This window comes from Symphodus melops, assembly GCF_947650265.1.
Source record: "Symphodus melops genome assembly, chromosome: 11".
Taxonomy (NCBI): domain Eukaryota; kingdom Metazoa; phylum Chordata; class Actinopteri; order Labriformes; family Labridae; genus Symphodus; species Symphodus melops.
Window position 1 is genome coordinate 13038688 of NC_136701.1, and position 17059 is coordinate 13055746.

General features: G+C 37.9%; 1 protein-coding gene across 1 annotated transcript in view; it reads right to left on the reverse strand.

Moving 5' to 3' along the window:
- slco2b1 (solute carrier organic anion transporter family, member 2B1) overlaps positions 1 to 17059 on the reverse strand; it is a 28692-nt gene that overhangs the window by 7949 nt on the left and 3684 nt on the right. Inside the window, exons 3-10 of the mRNA XM_079355976.1 lie at positions 15738 to 15875; positions 15028 to 15190; positions 14054 to 14278; positions 11662 to 11760; positions 7439 to 7569; positions 2625 to 2715; positions 1183 to 1347; positions 835 to 1024 (exon numbers count right to left, since the gene is read on the reverse strand). Of these exons, the coding sequence (XP_079212102.1) occupies positions 835 to 1024; positions 1183 to 1347; positions 2625 to 2715; positions 7439 to 7569; positions 11662 to 11760; positions 14054 to 14278; positions 15028 to 15190; positions 15738 to 15875 (1202 nt within the window). The remainder of the gene's footprint in view (positions 1 to 834; positions 1025 to 1182; positions 1348 to 2624; positions 2716 to 7438; positions 7570 to 11661; positions 11761 to 14053; positions 14279 to 15027; positions 15191 to 15737; positions 15876 to 17059) is intronic.

Below are 17059 nucleotides of genomic sequence, written 5' to 3' on the forward strand. Positions count from 1 at the left end.
TTCTGTTAGTGGTGAGGTAAGTTCCCCTGCAAGTTAAGGGTTTACTGTATTTAAAGTTAAAATTAGTTGTAAGTTATTAGAGAATTAATTGTATGTCCATAGTTAAATTAGTTCCCTGCTTAAGACACATTTAACTTGTGTGTAGTGATATAGGTGTGATGACTAAATTTCAGTGAGATAACGCTTGTCTTTGCCATAATTTAAAATGTTTATTACAGCAGCCAAACCTAGATTTAGTTTGGCATCCAGGCCTCTGACCTCCTCAAATTTCAACATTAAAATCAATCTGTAAGGTTTGAGAAATGATCAGACATTATCTTAAACTCCGGCAATGACACAGCAGAGGCAGTGAATCTTACAGCATAGACCACCAAAGTGAACTTGCTTGTGTTGTGATTAGTAGAGAATGACACAAGCTCACAGATTTTGCTCCATAAGTTGGGGCAGCTGTGGCTCAGTTTGTCGAGTCTTCGTCTCTCAACCGGAAGGTCAAGCTCCTGCAGCTACATGTCTGACTCAAGACACTTAACCCAAAATTACTCCTACTGCTCCGACAGAGGCGCATGAATGTTAATGAATTTAGGATTAGTTACTTCTGTTGGTCTCACTAAATAGCAACATCTGCCATTAGTGCGTGAATGGATTTGAATGGGTGTGAATGGGTAATTGTGACATGCAGCGTAAGAGCGCTTTAGGTAGTTAGAAATTTAGAAAAGCGCTATATACTGTAAGCTCAAATTCATTTAACTTGTCATTAAGTTTATTGTTAGTATTGTAACTAGCCTCTGAGGCTAGCTTATGTAGATGATGTGTTTAAATTGAAGCTGCAGCTACCTTTGAGGAAACACTCCGGCGACCTTCTGTGTTGGGCAGCCAATGAGCAACAGTGGCGTTGAACAGAATAGACCAAGCAGGATGGCAGCGGTGCACAGCTTACTGGCACTGCCAATGGACAAATTCAGCCTCCGCATCAGAACTCCACCTAGGATGGTGCCCAACACTGCCAGAGGAATACAAACTCCTCCTGAAAGATGGATATCAGTAAAACGATCAATTCAATGTCATTTGATTTGAACCTTACTTTTTGTACTATAGCTTTTCCTTAATTTTACTGATTCATGTAACACACATTATTTTAAATTTAAGTTCTGGGGAAAGTCTCCGAAGACATGACAGTCTCACCTATCATCATCGTGGAAAAAGAGACAGTCTGGTTGAACTGTCTCTCTATGAACTTAGCCATAAAGGTGGCTAGACCTGCCAGCAGCGCCGCTAAGTTGACCTGCGCCAGAACCACCAGCAGGTAGATGGGGCTCCGCAGGGTTCGCAGAGTGATACGAGGAAAACCTGAAGGACATTGAAGGACAATGAAGGGTAATGATGACTGATGAAAAGAAGAAATTTAAAAAAGTCAGTTTTACACTTAAACTGACCCCCACCTGCAATTATTATTTGTATGTTTCTTCAGTTATTTTTACACCTCCCCTGTTAAAAAATGTGTGTCTGCTTGAGGCCGGCTGCAGAAGCCCTGGAAGTCACATTCAAAAAGGTGAGTTTTTACAGCAAAGAAAAATGTTTATAGCCTTGTACAAAAAACATTATCGATTTGATTAGCTCATGTCTCATGAATGGGCACAACAACAGTATTGGAGGACAACTAATCTGACTAATTCAAAGTAAATTTTCATAATTTAGCAACAATAATTGCTGGTGAGAAGTGTTCTGAAACTGAGGTTGTAGGGCGGTACATACGCTGGACACACCCAAAAGCTATCTAGTGGCTGAGTGAACTTTGTATTCTGACCTCAACTGTAGTCGTATCGGATGTCATTGATGCCAATAAACTGTAGAAAATGTAATAAAACTGAAGTATTTTGCCATGAAAAACAACGTCATACCATACAAGCCAGTCTCAGTGTTACAGTATCTAACCGGCAAATAAGATACACACATCAGTATACTTTCACAGTTGTACTTGTCATCTGTGGTAATGCGATGTTGTGAAACAAATGAGAGGAGACTGAGGATTAATATCTCACTGCAAAAACATGTTTTGCGTTCATCACTGATTTACATTTGTAGCAGTCTGTGTTTGCTGGATAGTTTGGAACACAGCTTTTTGATTGGATAATAGACACAACATAAGGCACCAACACATGGCTCGTGGACAGCTAACAGGTTCACAACCTATACGTTGAATATCACAGAAGTGAGTTTGGGGACATGGGACCTGACAACATATGTGCATGAAAAATTAAGATTGCTTAACTTTAAAGGAAATTTGTGAACATTGACTAAAAATACAAAATACAAAAATTGTTTGGTTGGTTGAATTTTTTTCACAACATCCAACTTCCTTGAGGGAATGAAGAATACTTGAATGTTTAATATTTTATTGTGTGTGCACTAAATATCATTGGCCATATTGCAGTTATATATCTCACTTTTATCGAATGAAATGGTTATTTTTCTGGGATTTTGATTTTGACAATTTGAGTGCATTTTGTGATGAAATGAGTGTCTTGCTTTGAGGAAGGTCTGATGGTACACAGTGACCCCTTTTCACCACCGATACCCTTTAGTTGCCTCTGTTGCCTCAACAAAGTAGATAAAATAAGACTTACTTTTAAGGAACTGAAGGAGAGAGAGTTCCTCCAGCTGGTTTTTCTGCGGCTGCTTGCTGTCTGGTACGGACTCGTCATCGTCTGCTTCGTCCTGGACAAATATGGAAACAGAACATCACATGTTGGACTTGTTGTTTCCCCTGTTAGTTTCAAAACCCCTTTAGTTTGCAGTCAATGCTGCTTTTGGTGAGTTTGCTGAGGCCCTGTATTTGGTTGGGTAAAACCATGATACTCAAAGAATGAGATTTATAAAGCATAAAACTTCAAAGTCAGATAAAATCCTTTGAAAAAATCCACACGCTTACATTTTTCCACCACAGGTATAACATGTTTAATGAGATAGTCAGAGGTTGCTTCATGGTGGTCTGAGCAGGAAAAATGAACAGCCTTTGCTTTTGTTGAAAAGATTTAACCTTCTGATAGCTTCAAATAAACAAACTTACACAGACCTTGGAGCCTAGTTTGGAGGTCAAGATCTGGATTTATCAGCAGATCTGCATTTCACCACAAACCTCCAGTGTGTGCTGACGGAAGATCAACTGATGGTGGATGGTGCAGGTGATATTTTTATGTTCATCCTGCTTAGACTCAAATGAACCAGTAAGCACGGAGAAGTTAGTTTGAGGCTATAGTGACTGACACTTCTTTACCATTGTGACCTGAAGACAAACATGCTTAGGTATTTGAGTACTTAGAGACACTTTGTCAGCCGCTCAGGAGTCAAGAACTGTTTTGCTAGCTAAAGTTTTTATTCAAACTAAGGTCAGGTGTTGGAATTTATTTATTTTTGGGATCTCATGGGAACTAGTTTCTTCATGGGCTCTACACTGCATGAATGTAAACATTGTTACATTAATGTGATCATGAGTTTGCAACAGACAAATCATGCTTATCTCAGTGAACTCCTGTAATTTCTTATTGTAGAAGTACCTTAAATATACTGTATATACTATATATATAATCTCTATACTTGCTTAGTACGATAAACTTACCAAGTGTAATTTAAACACTCTAAGGGTCTCCAGAACCTCTGCACCATTTGGACTGAATATTTCTGATGACTGTGAGAAAAAATCAGCTTAAAATAAAAGTAAACACCCAACTGAAAGAACATGTTGTTGGTTCACTGATGCTGGCGAGTGTCTTTTAAAAAAACACATGACCATTTATCATACAGTTTATATTATTTGAATGCAGCTTTTTTTAATCTCACAGCAGAGAAAAGCGTTTCATTGAGCCCTGTCACAACAAAACTCATGTTCTCATGGAAATAAGCGTCTGCTGCCAGCAGGTTGTGCAACACGAAGCTGTAACTGATACGACTGAGTTCAAATACACACACACAACATTCTCTAGAGTATACTGAGCCAAAACCCAGACGTACCTCAGAGCTACTTTCGATATTTAAACGACTTCACATGAGAGAATTTAAAGCTGAAGACTACAATTTAACTGAGCACTTTTTAGACTCCATTTAGATCATTCAATGGTGTCGTAACAGAACAAACCACACTCAACCATCTGAGATAAAAACAGATGCAGAGTCTTGAATTATCTTGTCAAGTGTTGGTGATATTTAAAAAGCTCAAAATAATGGACCAAATAAATCTAAAGGTAATTTTAATAAAGAGCAGGTCATAACCTTCATGTGTAACTTTATAAAATATAAACAACACGCTTAACAATAGCAGCAGAAAGGGTGTTTAATTTAAGTTTGGTAAAATACTTGACAGGGTGTCCATCATCAGAACTAGAAACTGTTGTTGTTTAAACGTGATACTGGACCCCATAAAGGCTTCCGTCCTTTAAGTTCAGTTGCAAAGGATTACAATGCAGCCATAATACTTTGTTTTAATGCATTTTTTAATACAATATAACGTTTATAAATCCCTATATGTTATATTGCAATGAAAATGTCTGCTCTGCTTTAGCCCAGTTATAAACATGAATGGTATGCTAGCAAGATTCTGAGTCAAAACATTACATGCAGTTGATGTGAGGTACGACAAATAATTTGACAGTATAATATAAATCACTGCTAGCTAGCTCACCAGCTAATATATCTTCTGTACACTTCTCACGAGGTGGTGCCTGCTTCTTGTTTTGGTTTTGTGTTATATAAGGTAGTGAGGAGAGGACTCAATATTCTATATTTTACTGCTCATGAATGATTAGCAAATACAACGCTGTGGAAACCTGGCATTGTATGGTCAATGATAAATACTGTGCAATAAAATTGCTGTCTCTGTTGACTGTCAACTGTCTGAGCTAACCAGCTATCCTGACAGTTCTGCTAACTGCTAATGTTACAGCCTCTCCACCTCCACCAGCCATGTTAAACTGGGAAGAGGTGAAACTGGGTTTTGTAAATCCCGTCACTGATACAAGGCTGCTCCTAACTCCGTTTCAATAAAAATGTAAATTCAGAAAAGTTGGCGTCTTGAAGGTGCAGTAGAAAACCTTTCAGAGTCCTTATTTTTAGAGGACTGAACGTTGGTATACAGAGGAAACACAACATTTAAACCGCCTTGCACTGGGTTCATCTTTAAACCCCCAAAGACAAACTATCAATGAAGGCTGAAACACTCTTGCTCTTCAGCCACTCAACAAATAAGTCCATGCTCTCAGCGAAGGACCTTAGACATTCAATGTATTATTCAGTGAACTCCTTCTCTCAGACAGGATTAAAAAAAAAGTGCTGGAGCACACACTGCCACCTCAGAAAGATGTATATAGGTGCAAAGGACGAACTACGTCTTCCTCAAAGTCAAAATGTTGGAAGCTTAATCACATTCATGTGAGGACAGACTCTGAGTCAAACATCTGGTGCTAAAAAATAGAAAGTGCTGAAACGTATCATGTCACAAAGGGAGTCATTGCAGCTGGAACATTGTTGTGCAATCGTTTGGCTTCATTCATCTAAACTCAACAGCCTGAAACCAATTCTTGTAAGGACTTGTTGAGGTTACAGGAAGACAGTTCATGAGCATTTCTTAAATGCTGCGTCACTCTCAATTACTTTTGTTGACTTGGTATTAATTTGTTTGGAATGTTGTTGCTTATAATCTTTAGACAGGACGTTGTGCACACCATAGTTTTATTAACCCATCAAAGTTTGCAACGACTTAATGTTCTCCGTATTTTATGGGCAACATGCATAGAAAGATAAGAAATTAATGTTGTGCCTTAAATCTGCACATTCCAGAGCTGACTTACATTTAACACTATAAAACAACAAACTCACTGCAGGCCATCATCCTAATTAAATCAGTCTGAAATGAAAAACGGTCCCACGCAAAGCTGCAACCTTTGTGGGTTGAAAATGTCTCTTTAATTTAGTTATCTATAACAAACAAAACTCAAACAACCTTTAGACTATTCAGACTTTAAGGGATGAGTAGCCAATGAAGCTATTCTCATAAATGGCTTTGAGATCAGAAAAAACAAAATGTCAGACAATATTCATATTTCAGAACTTGTTCTGTTTATATTACTTCAGGAGTATTAAGAAATATTAGTATTAAATTATTAGTATGAATAGAAAAATCCCCTGGACCTGAGACCTCTCTGTCTGTAATATGTTGTAAGCAAGTTATGTTAGTGTCTTTGACTCTGCTACAAGGAAGCTCTCTGCAAAAAACATTTAAGGCATTATTTTAAGTAATAAAAAAATACAAACATTTGGATGATGCAGGGACTGAAAGAGAGAGGCAACCTGCAAGTGACTTGTTCACAAAGTAACTGTCCAAGGCAAAAAGTTGGGTTGTCTCGTAGAAAAAAAAAATCTGGCTTGTACTTTGAAAAGCATCTATCAATCAATTTTATTTGTAAAGGACCAATTCATAAGGTATCTCAAGACACTAATACACAGCTAATACACAGCGAATAAAAAAAGACTACTTTGTTGGTTAAATATTTTCTTTCTTTTAGCTCTGTTTTGGTCTCCCCAAACTCCAGAGATAAATAAAGGTCACCTTAACTGCTAAATGACCCCATTATGTTTATGATGTGGTCTCTGAAAAAAGAACTGAATCTTTTAAGACACTACAGTGTAGTATTAAGGCCACATTAATGAAAAAATAGATATTGCCCAAACAGGTTCTATTACAATTAGCATTGTTCCAACGACATTCGCTAATGTAGCTGAGTAAATGATGCTCAAGATATTAAAAGTGTTTTCTCATCTGACAGATTAACAATAACAAGTGTTCAGAATACACCATATAGATATAAGGGGAAGTGTAAAAATTGTCAAATAAAAAAAAGTTGGAAGTTATTTGGAAAATGGGCTGAATCCCAATGCTTTAAACTTGGATTTGAACTAAACAGTCATCTTGACTTCATTTTAATAAAGTGAACTGAACTTCTTGAGTCTTCAATATTGGGACTTTAATCCAACTTTAAATCTCATAATATTACAAACTCTAATCCCATAAATGTTGCAGCTCAATGTGAGTTAAATAGCTTTCAAAAGTGAAGGAGGATGCTTCATGTTTATTTATAATATAGCAAATAATAAATCTTGAAATTAATGTGTAAGGAACACGATTGTGTTATGATTTGGTTTCGTTTTAATTGGCATCAATCTTTGTCTCTCATGTTCTTGCTCTGAGCTCATTTGTTTCCAGTGTCTTGTAAGCACATGCAGGATTGACACATGAACCAGAATAAAAAAAACAACAACAGAATAAACAACAATTAACGCACTCACTGTATGAGTTGGTGAAAATAATCTCGGTAGCACGGGGGGGACACGGTAGCTTGTTCCAGCTGAGTGATGGCTTTAAGGGTCAGTTGAGATTGTTTGTGCTCACCTCTTTAGGCATGATCCTGGGGAAGAAGTAGTAAGGCAGCGCGGTGAGGAAGAGAAGGCAAGATGCCACAAGGAAGCCGAGCCACCAGGCCCCCACCCAGCGCAGGTCCTTATGGTCCAACTCGATCTTATCTGAAATAAACCGCACAGACAGAGTCAGTCATGAGGACAGACATATACTTAAATTATGTTTTTCTCTGACATGTGCATGTATATTTGTTTTTAAAACTAGAATAAGACTAGAATAAGTATGGTTGATATTTTAGCCTGCATCAGTGAAACAGGATATAATGTCTGATGTCTTTGGAGAGAGGAATGTTCAGCTGTTTCTAATCTAAAAAAAACAAAAAAAAGAACGTTTTGAATCACAAACTAAAGTCTGAACAGAGGCTAAGTTTCCCTTACATACTTAAATAAATAAATAAATGCCAAATTAGTAATTAACTTTTTGTGTGCATCAAATTTCAGACATTTCAGACAGTAAATGAAGTCCTCAGAAAGCCTCATCATGAAGTCCTCTCTGTGAGCTTTGAACCATTTATGCACCTCTCTACTAACCGAAGAAGCATTGAATAACAATGAGTAAAATAATAAGTATGGAGTAAGTATGCATATCGGGTGTGCTTATTTGCTTTAACCTACAAAGAATCAGTTCATAAAAAAAGATGTCATTATATAGTTTTTATTTTAACACTACAATGTTGGTGCTTTAATGAGATGCTGAAAAATTATTCTTGATCCAAAAAAATGTCATTGACATGTTTTGGTAACTTGATCGTGAACTGTTGTGTCTGTTTAGAGGCTTAACCACATGACATTTGTTTGCTACTTGGACATGTCGACCTTAATATTTGATTGAATGACACACTGACCGTTTATGAGTCACACAGGTGACCAGTGCCAATGAACAATAAAAAACCTGTTTCATAGCAAGGACAGAGCAAAGCTACATCATCTTAAATCCCTTAATGACACACAAAACACTTGCACGCACACACACACACACACACACACACACACACACACACCCTACACACTAAAATGTTTGCATTGTGAGACAAAAGAAGTTCTTTGCATGGAACCATGTCCTCTAAAAACATACATATTACACACGCATGCTTAAACACAAAGTCCATCCTGCAAACACAACATGATGTAAAGATACACACATATTTGCCCTTGCACAATCACTCTCTCCTTCGTTCTCACACCCCACATAGTGGGAGGAAATAGGTTTTTGTTTAAACAAGCCTTCACATGCCTTAACAAGCTTAGGCGTCGAACCAAAACAACTGGGTTTCATTGAACATTAACAAATTCACATGTATTTTTAGTATTTTATTTTTGGATAAGACCCTTGAAATGTACCATCTCATTTTCATGGCAGTCCTAACAATGTCGATGTCCTTGATGATTACATGTACGGGATCATTACATAAACTTTTTTTTGTGTGTTGTATTGTATCGCGGAGTCTCACATATTAAAAAAAGGACCTTCAATTGTAAATCCAGAGTTAAATCACATCACACCAAAAATCAAAATGGCTTTCATATTAGCTATACACATTACATACGTTTTGCTTTGTTTTCTCTCTTCAACTGCTGGTCTGAAAATTTTAAGTCTCACGAATTAAAGCACTCAGCACAAAAATGACACAACACTCTGACCAGGCCAGCGTGGCTAATGTTGGAGAGGCCAGCGAAGAAAACCTATTACATGGACACTTTAATAATCAATAAGCACAATTATCAAGTGGGTAAAATGAAAAGAGGGTTGCATGAACATTGTCAAATGTGCATTTAAGATTTTCAAATTTATATGAAAGTTTCTTTTTAACCTTGTTATCTCCCAATAAAAATGCATTCGGTCCAAACTGCTGCTGTTTAGCAGAGATGTTGATACTCAGTTTAAACAGTAATGAATGCTGCTGCCATGTGTCTGTTTCCCACAGAGAAAAGGAGGTCAGCAGGGTGTGAAACAACTGTTTGCTTAAAGGAAACCTGTTAGATAAACACACAAAGGCCTTTGAATCAGAACATGTCAGTGCAAGTATTTAAAATCAAAATAAGTGTTTTTTTAATGTAGTCTGTTTGTGTGTTTGAAGAATTACAGCTGTCTCTGTAGGGATTCTTTCTGAACTGTTGTCCTACAACAATCTGAGCTGTCAGTGACAAAGACAACTTTTAGTTGACGAATTTTGATTGAGGAAGGATTTTTGCAGACATTGCAGCCTTTTTTACTGCTGCAGGATGATCTGTAGGAGAAATTTCCAAACATTTTTTACGGTATGGTAGAGCTGGGAACGCTAATCTGTTAATCGTGAATTATCGCTGTAAAATTGAAATGCATTTTTTATTTTATTTTTATTGGAAGACTGGACTTCTGTTAAATTTGTTTTCTGTTGACAACATTTGCGTTGAGTTCACTTTCACCAACTCAAGTCAGCTTACTTCACTGTTTCCTTTCTACATCTAATGCCTGGTTCACACGGCAGGATAATCACGCCGATTTTGGCCCCGATTCTCCCCTTCCGATAATCTTAAGGACGCCCCGATCATCATAAGATAATCTTATAAGATCATCCTGCCGTGTGTGGTGTGTTCAGAACGTTCTCGTCTGGTCGGAAGAATGTCGGGACCGCTCCGATCTCAAATCGGGGATATTCAACATGTTGGATTGTTTTGGCCCGATCTCTCATCATGTGTGGTGTTTCCCCCGAGGAGAAACAAGCACGAGCCTGTTGACTGTGACGCGTAGCCAATCAGAAAGCGAGGTGACTTATTAGCGAAAACACCGGTAGCAAAACAACTGCTACTCACCTCCATATCAACATGTAGCAAGTAGAGTTCATGCTCCCGTTGTCTCCACTCCTTTGACCGACGCCTCTTTTTAAAACGTGTTTTTTCAGATAAAAACAGCACAAACGATCCCTATAACATCCTCTTTGTCCATTTGTTGACTCTGGAATCACGTTTGATCTCGAGAGGTTTTGCGAGATTTCCAGTCTGATCGGGGGACGTTCGCGAGTGAAATCGGTTCGTGTGTGGTGTGTTGATGTTGCCGTGTGGCCGCACACCACACACTGTACGACCGAAACTGTAAAACCTCCGATTATTTATCGCCGTGTGTGTGGTCTCTAAAGTTTGGGAAATCTGCCGACAATCCTGCCGACAATCTGCCGACAATCCTGCCGTGTGAACCGGCCTTAAAGGCCGGTTCACACGGCAGGATTTTAAAATTGCACATTTCCACATTGCACAATTGCACATTGCACATTGCACAATTCCACATCTGCATCATGTGGAATGCCTGTGTTAGGGAGAGAAGAGAAAGAAAGCCCTTATTCTGAGAGCCCTTATGAATGCTCTCATTGGCTAAAGTAGCCTTGGAACGGTGAATGAATGCTCAAATTGAATTTCATGCTGAGTACTTAGTACAGAGAAAAAAGCTGAACAGTGATGGACATTTTGAATAAATATGTGGATCTTTTTTGGTGTTGTGTATTTGATTCAATTGTGTTGTGTGTTGGATCATAGGGACCCTTATGATGCCTTGCCCTGCCTTGTCTTTGTAATAAGCTTCACAACCAGAAATGAAAAAATAGAGAAGTTAGAATCGAGAAAGGTTTCAAGACCAACGCATAGTTAGCTGAACAATTGAGCTACCGCACCTGAGACATGGCAACCTGCTTGTCCATCAGCAATCGGCTTGCTCCAATGTTTTGAATTTGGAATACAGTACCCATTCTTACCTGAATAATGGTTAATAAAGGTTAAATGACTTATGACTGTGCCCTTCTATGTTCAATATTGATCATTTAGACCTCAAATGTGAAAGAAATGACCTATGGGTTTAAAAAAACCCTCAGAATTTTCATTCTGACTGTTCTAGAACTAAATCCAATGTTGTTTATCTTCAAAGAGTGGCACCTTTAATAGCCACTCAGTAATAATCTTTCTTTATAGAGCACTTTTCTAAAAAACAAATTATTGCTTAACAAGGACATGTTATGTCAGTAATTCATCTCTATGCAGCTGCCCTCTGCACTGTTAACACGTTTCACCCTCAATCTGAAGCCCTAGACTCAAAATAAGTGACCGCCTCCTGCAGGATATCCTCCCCTTCCTTTTAAAAACAAGAAGAACAAATGATCTTGACCGGAGGGATTCTGCAGTATTTCAGTCCAGCTGTGAATTGTCATGAATTGTGTGTATGTGTCTCACCTTTCGGTAAACTGTCGAAGTCAACATAAAAACGCAGCATTAGGGAGCCGGTGATGAAGCCAAAGGCCGGGCCGATGGAGGTTACGGCTAGGAGGATTCCTGAAAAATATGATAAAACATCAGCAAAACAAAAATATGAGGTTTCACCTCTTTGCCAAAAAAAATATTGCACACACTGTGTGACAACCTTATTATCCTTACTCTGAAACATGTTGCTGCAAGTTTACGATCTACTGCTTTTTCTCACAACATTACTTTGTATTAAAATGATATCAAAAAAAAAATTGCTAAGAGTATGTAACAGTTTCTCAATGTTTATTTTTTTTAATTTGGTTTTGAATGGGAGCTTTATCTATTGAAACATTTCTGTCAAATGTTACACTCTCTAAGCGCTGTAAGTACAGAGGAAGATTAGGGGGGGGGGGAAAGAAAATGTTCATAAAAAAATACTAGTTCTGCAATGAATGTTAATTGCTTTTTCTTCCTTTTTTGGCGTAACTTGATGGTTTTTCCAACTATACAGCATAGAGATGTGTAATCTGGACAGGAATAGAACAAGGGAATGGATTCAGCAAACATACTGTAAGTGAGGTGAAGAGAAAATGTAATTCCAGAAAGTGACAGGAAGAAACCCATTCTTGAATTCAACAGCTGTAAAGCCATTCTTAAATTGTGTCTCTTTGTCTTGACAAAATGATTTAAAGTCTCATATTAAGAACGTCTTTAAACTCAAAATACCTGTTGAAAATGTGTCCACTTTTAAAATCTCAAAGTTGTGAGCGCACAACAACACAGGAAGTATTTGTACATTTAAACCCCTGTTACAGTAATGAACCACATCAGTGTGGATTGTGTTCAGCTGCAGAACTCTTTCAGTGAACAGATTAAAACTTGGTATTTAAGCAGAGAGTCTGCAGATTCCACAGGCTGCTGTTAGCCTGCGGGGAGCTGCATGCCGTAAGTGTGGATGTGGTTCTGCCTGAATCAATAACATCGATGCCTAATCTTATTTCACATGGAGATGTACATTTTGGACATTTTGTTTTTGAAGGTTACAAAGATAAGAATTGTTCTTCTGCTGCTTTTATTGCTGACTATAACATGATCAACTTCATTCTTGTATTGTGAGTCAAAGCTGCTTTCAAGATTAAAAAAAGTTCAATCTGCCGTTAAAGTTAGATATTGTGCAAATGTCTGACTTTTATTACCACAGAAGACTTATTTAGTCACACAGTTGCAAACAAAGACTGCTAGAGCTGTGTGAGCAGCAGGAACTACAAACGTCACCAAGGTTTTAAAACATGGGCAATAATTTGATATGTGACTTAGGCCTATACACAAGGTTTAGAATTGTTCCAGTAGATTTCTTTATCATGTAGCAGTGATACAGGCTGTAATGTCTGCAACATAATCCTTATTTTGATCAAAGTTTGTCCCCTGAAAGTTGTTGTTTTTGTCACTGACATGATCAGATTGATATTCAAAGCGGACAACAACTTTACAGAAAGGACCCCTACAGAGACGGATCTTTTTAAAAAAAAAACTGTCACCAGACCCCATCGACAAAGTTAGTAACTTTACCATGCATATCTTGTGAGTCTTTCGTCTACTGCTCCATGGTTTCAAACATTTTTTATGTGTTTTGTGTGAATTGTTTAAAATAAAAAGTTGGAAACCAACACAAAGTTTATTACACACATTCACACTAGTATCTGCGGAAGCAGTCGACCTTAAAGCATAAAGCAGGTTTTTGTTAATATAGTATGGTAGCTGTTTCTGGTTTAACACATGACCGTCATCTCTAACAAAAAGGTCTGTTTCTGTCGTGCACTTTTCTGTGATACTGTCAGACACTTAGAGCAACAATTTGAGCCTTTCAGTGACACAGTGGACACACTCTGATTCATCAATGATTATGTTACAGACTATACAGCCAGTCAAAATGAGGAATTTTACGATGTATAACATGGGAGTTGTTGGTCTACCGTGACTGTTACTTTTGCCTTGAACTTGTGAGTGTAGGCAGCAGTGGACTACTCACTTCTGTGTTCTTGAAGGTAAAATTGTGTTATTTGGGAGCCTGGTGGAAAAGTAATGGTCAATTCTGGATGGGAAAAAAACCTCTCTCATCAAAAAAAAAAAAAAAAAAAAGTACTGAGTGGCCGAACAAGTTCTGATCTGCCATACTTTGGTTGTTTATAACAGTTTGCATCAACAGAAGTTGGAACAATTGATTCTGAAAAGTTGTAATTTGTTATTCATGAGCTCTTCTCCATAACTCTTTTTTTCTTCTCCATGTGGAAAAATTACTGAATCAGCCATCATGTCACTTTACTGCTTAGGAGAAGACTGTCACATAAAACTGGATTGAGGGTTTGCTCAAAGGGCGTACCAAGGTAGAGCGGCGAGTTCTTCTTGCTGGCATAATCATCGATGTAGGAGATGCCAAATGGTTGGATGGGGACGGCTCCGATCCCCAGCAGCAGCTGACCCAGTAGCAGCAGAGGATACACCATCTGCTGGGCGCGGCTCTCCTGCTTACTGCAGCTCTGATTGGAGGATGACGTGAGGAATGTGTTCTCTGATTGGCAGAGTCCAGTGCTGTTATCACCAGAGGCTGTCAGGAAACACAGGGTTAGAGGTCAACACATCTACATAAACACAGACAGCCATAGAAATCCTCTTTAAGGATCCTTTCCTTTAAATCTTTTACAAAACGTTTCCCAACACTCCATTAAAATCTATGATTTAATAGACTATATGTCTGACAGTTGCATTTTTGTGTTGCATATTTCTCATATAAGGGTAAGTTTGCTTCAATCTTTTTTGTTGATGTTTTATTCCTAAGCACTTACTTTGAGGCCTTTATTTCAACAACTGTGTGTCTAAAAAGTAGAGTAAAAAAGAAACCCACTTTGCAATTGAAAATAGTATAAAGACACTAAATCAAATGCAAAGCATCTCAGTATTTTAGGAAATTGGGTTGTAAAATACAGACATTATTGACTATGTTATTATAAATATGGGCAACCAATGCAAGTGTCTCCTGTGGTTTTGGATATAATGAAGTCCTAAAGAATATTTTGTCACAATCGGTCTGATGGTTGTTTATTAAGGTGCAAATCCAATTGTCCAGACAAACGGTTGTGTGATGGCCATTCATAAAGGTAAACTAGTTAGTTTCGGTTTGATGGAAGTTTAGGAAAACAGAAAATGTTTTGGTCAATGTTAGACTTTAGGAAATGTTTACATTTAATTTAATTGTCTTTTGCAGCTGTATCTGATGTAATAAAAAAAACAACAACACGATTTTGTGTGTGTGTGGTGCGTGTGTGGGTATTAGTGGGTAGGTGTGTTGGATCTCACAGCTAATGCCGTCTGTGTACTTGTACTGTCCACTCAGAAAGTGCGGCAATGCAATCAGCAGAGAGGCCATGCACGCCAGCAGAGCTCCGCCCCCGATGAACCTCGGCCGGTGGACTCGACTTCCAAAGAAACTCACAAACACGATGAGCACCGTGTTCCCGACCTGGACACACACACACACACAGACACCTTTAGAGTAACAACTATTCAAAGCAGGTGGAGAAGCCCCCTCACTCTGACATCTCTTTATCAGTGCATGTCCATCCTGTTTGTGCATGTGTGTATGTATTTCAGCCTATTTGGGTGTAGCATGTTCAATAACATGTTAAATAACAGAGTGTGAAATTGAATTTCCCCTCACGGGATTAATAAAGTATATCTTGTTCTTCTACTTATACAACTGCTACATGTGGTTCTCCATATTCACACTATAAACAAAAGAGGGAAGGAGATCACACTTGAGAGGAGAAAACATTCAGAGCAGTTTTAATACATTCATGGAGATTGCCATTGCATGCAGGATATAAACATTATAGATATAGATTTAATCCCAAACTTTTATTTTAATGTTGCTTTTTGCAAAACTTCTCTCCTCAGCTGGTATGATATGAAAGAATGAAATGGATGAAGACATTTCATACCAGAACTTTGGCTTTACAAGTATATAAGATCAGATGAGACACTGAATGCACAAACTGCCCCACACTGACCTCGTTGAAAGCAGCGAGCAGTCCAGACTTCTGGCTGGAGAGGCCGTAACGTCTCTCTATGGTAGAGATGGAGCTCTTCATATAGCCCGACACTAACAGTTGAGACAGCTGCAGCAGACTGTGGCACAGAACAAAGAACTGTAGAGAAGAGAAGGAGGAGATGAGAATGAAGAAGAAGCACAGTTGTGTTGACCTGATTTGGTCGTGTTGACTTTGTTGATGATTTTCAACAAAAAATGTTTTTTTTAAGGACCAGTGACCTGTATTTTGTATGATGCTATTCTTATTTGTTACTGCTTTCAATGGGTTTGTGTCATTTTCTACAGCCAAGATTCAGAGTTGGTGTTACATGTGACTGTTTAAACTTGGCAGAAGGAGATTTGTCATGAGTTAACAAGAAATGGTTAAAAAAAAGGTAATTTTGGTTTAAAAAAATTGTATACAACCTTCCATAAAAATGACATGTTCAAGTTATGAAAAAATATGGTTGTGCTTTGTTATACCTCAGGTAGGGGTATCTTCAAAACTAAAGACTTTTGGGGGTTTGTTTGTTTATGTTTCCTTTCCTTTAAAGGCATTTCTTTTGTCAACATTAACCAAAGTTAGGATTGCTCACGAGTTTAAAGGACAAAGCGTAAACAGAACATAAGCAGTAAACCAGGGCTAACAATGTGAAATTATGATAGATTCATGACACAGTGATCTCATCAGAGTTATGTGACCTGTTCTGCAGAAAGGAAATGTTTACTGAGATCTCACAGAACAAAACCAGGATGAACTTCAGGAAGTGTAGCTCACTCCTTTGAACACTAGATCGACACAAATTTCTGTGAATAAGCAACAAAACATCAGGAGCTTCAAAGTTATATGTACTGTAGGTAGAAATCTACTGTGATAAATTCTACTGTAATTTCTCTGATAAAATGTGCTCTTATCCACTCTGAAATGATGAATGTGAAATAAAAAACCCTCCCAGGAGGCAACACGTGGCGTTTGCACACCACAGAAATCACAGTGTGACGTTACCAACACATCCAAGATGGCAGACAAAGCACCAGAGTCTGATGCTATATTATGACAGTGTTGGTCTTTATATCGATTCTATTGTAATTGGGCTGATTCTTTGATTGCTTTACCAGTTTTGTATTTTTTTTAAAGAAATGTAAGAACACGTGTGCTTCTTTTCTGACTTAATGACCCTTGGTCTGATGTAGCCGTCAAAAGAGATTGTCATATTTAAACAGAACAAAAACCAATCTAGATTTAAGCAATATCAACAAATATCAACATGTTTATGTATTTACTCAAAGAAAAATAATCAT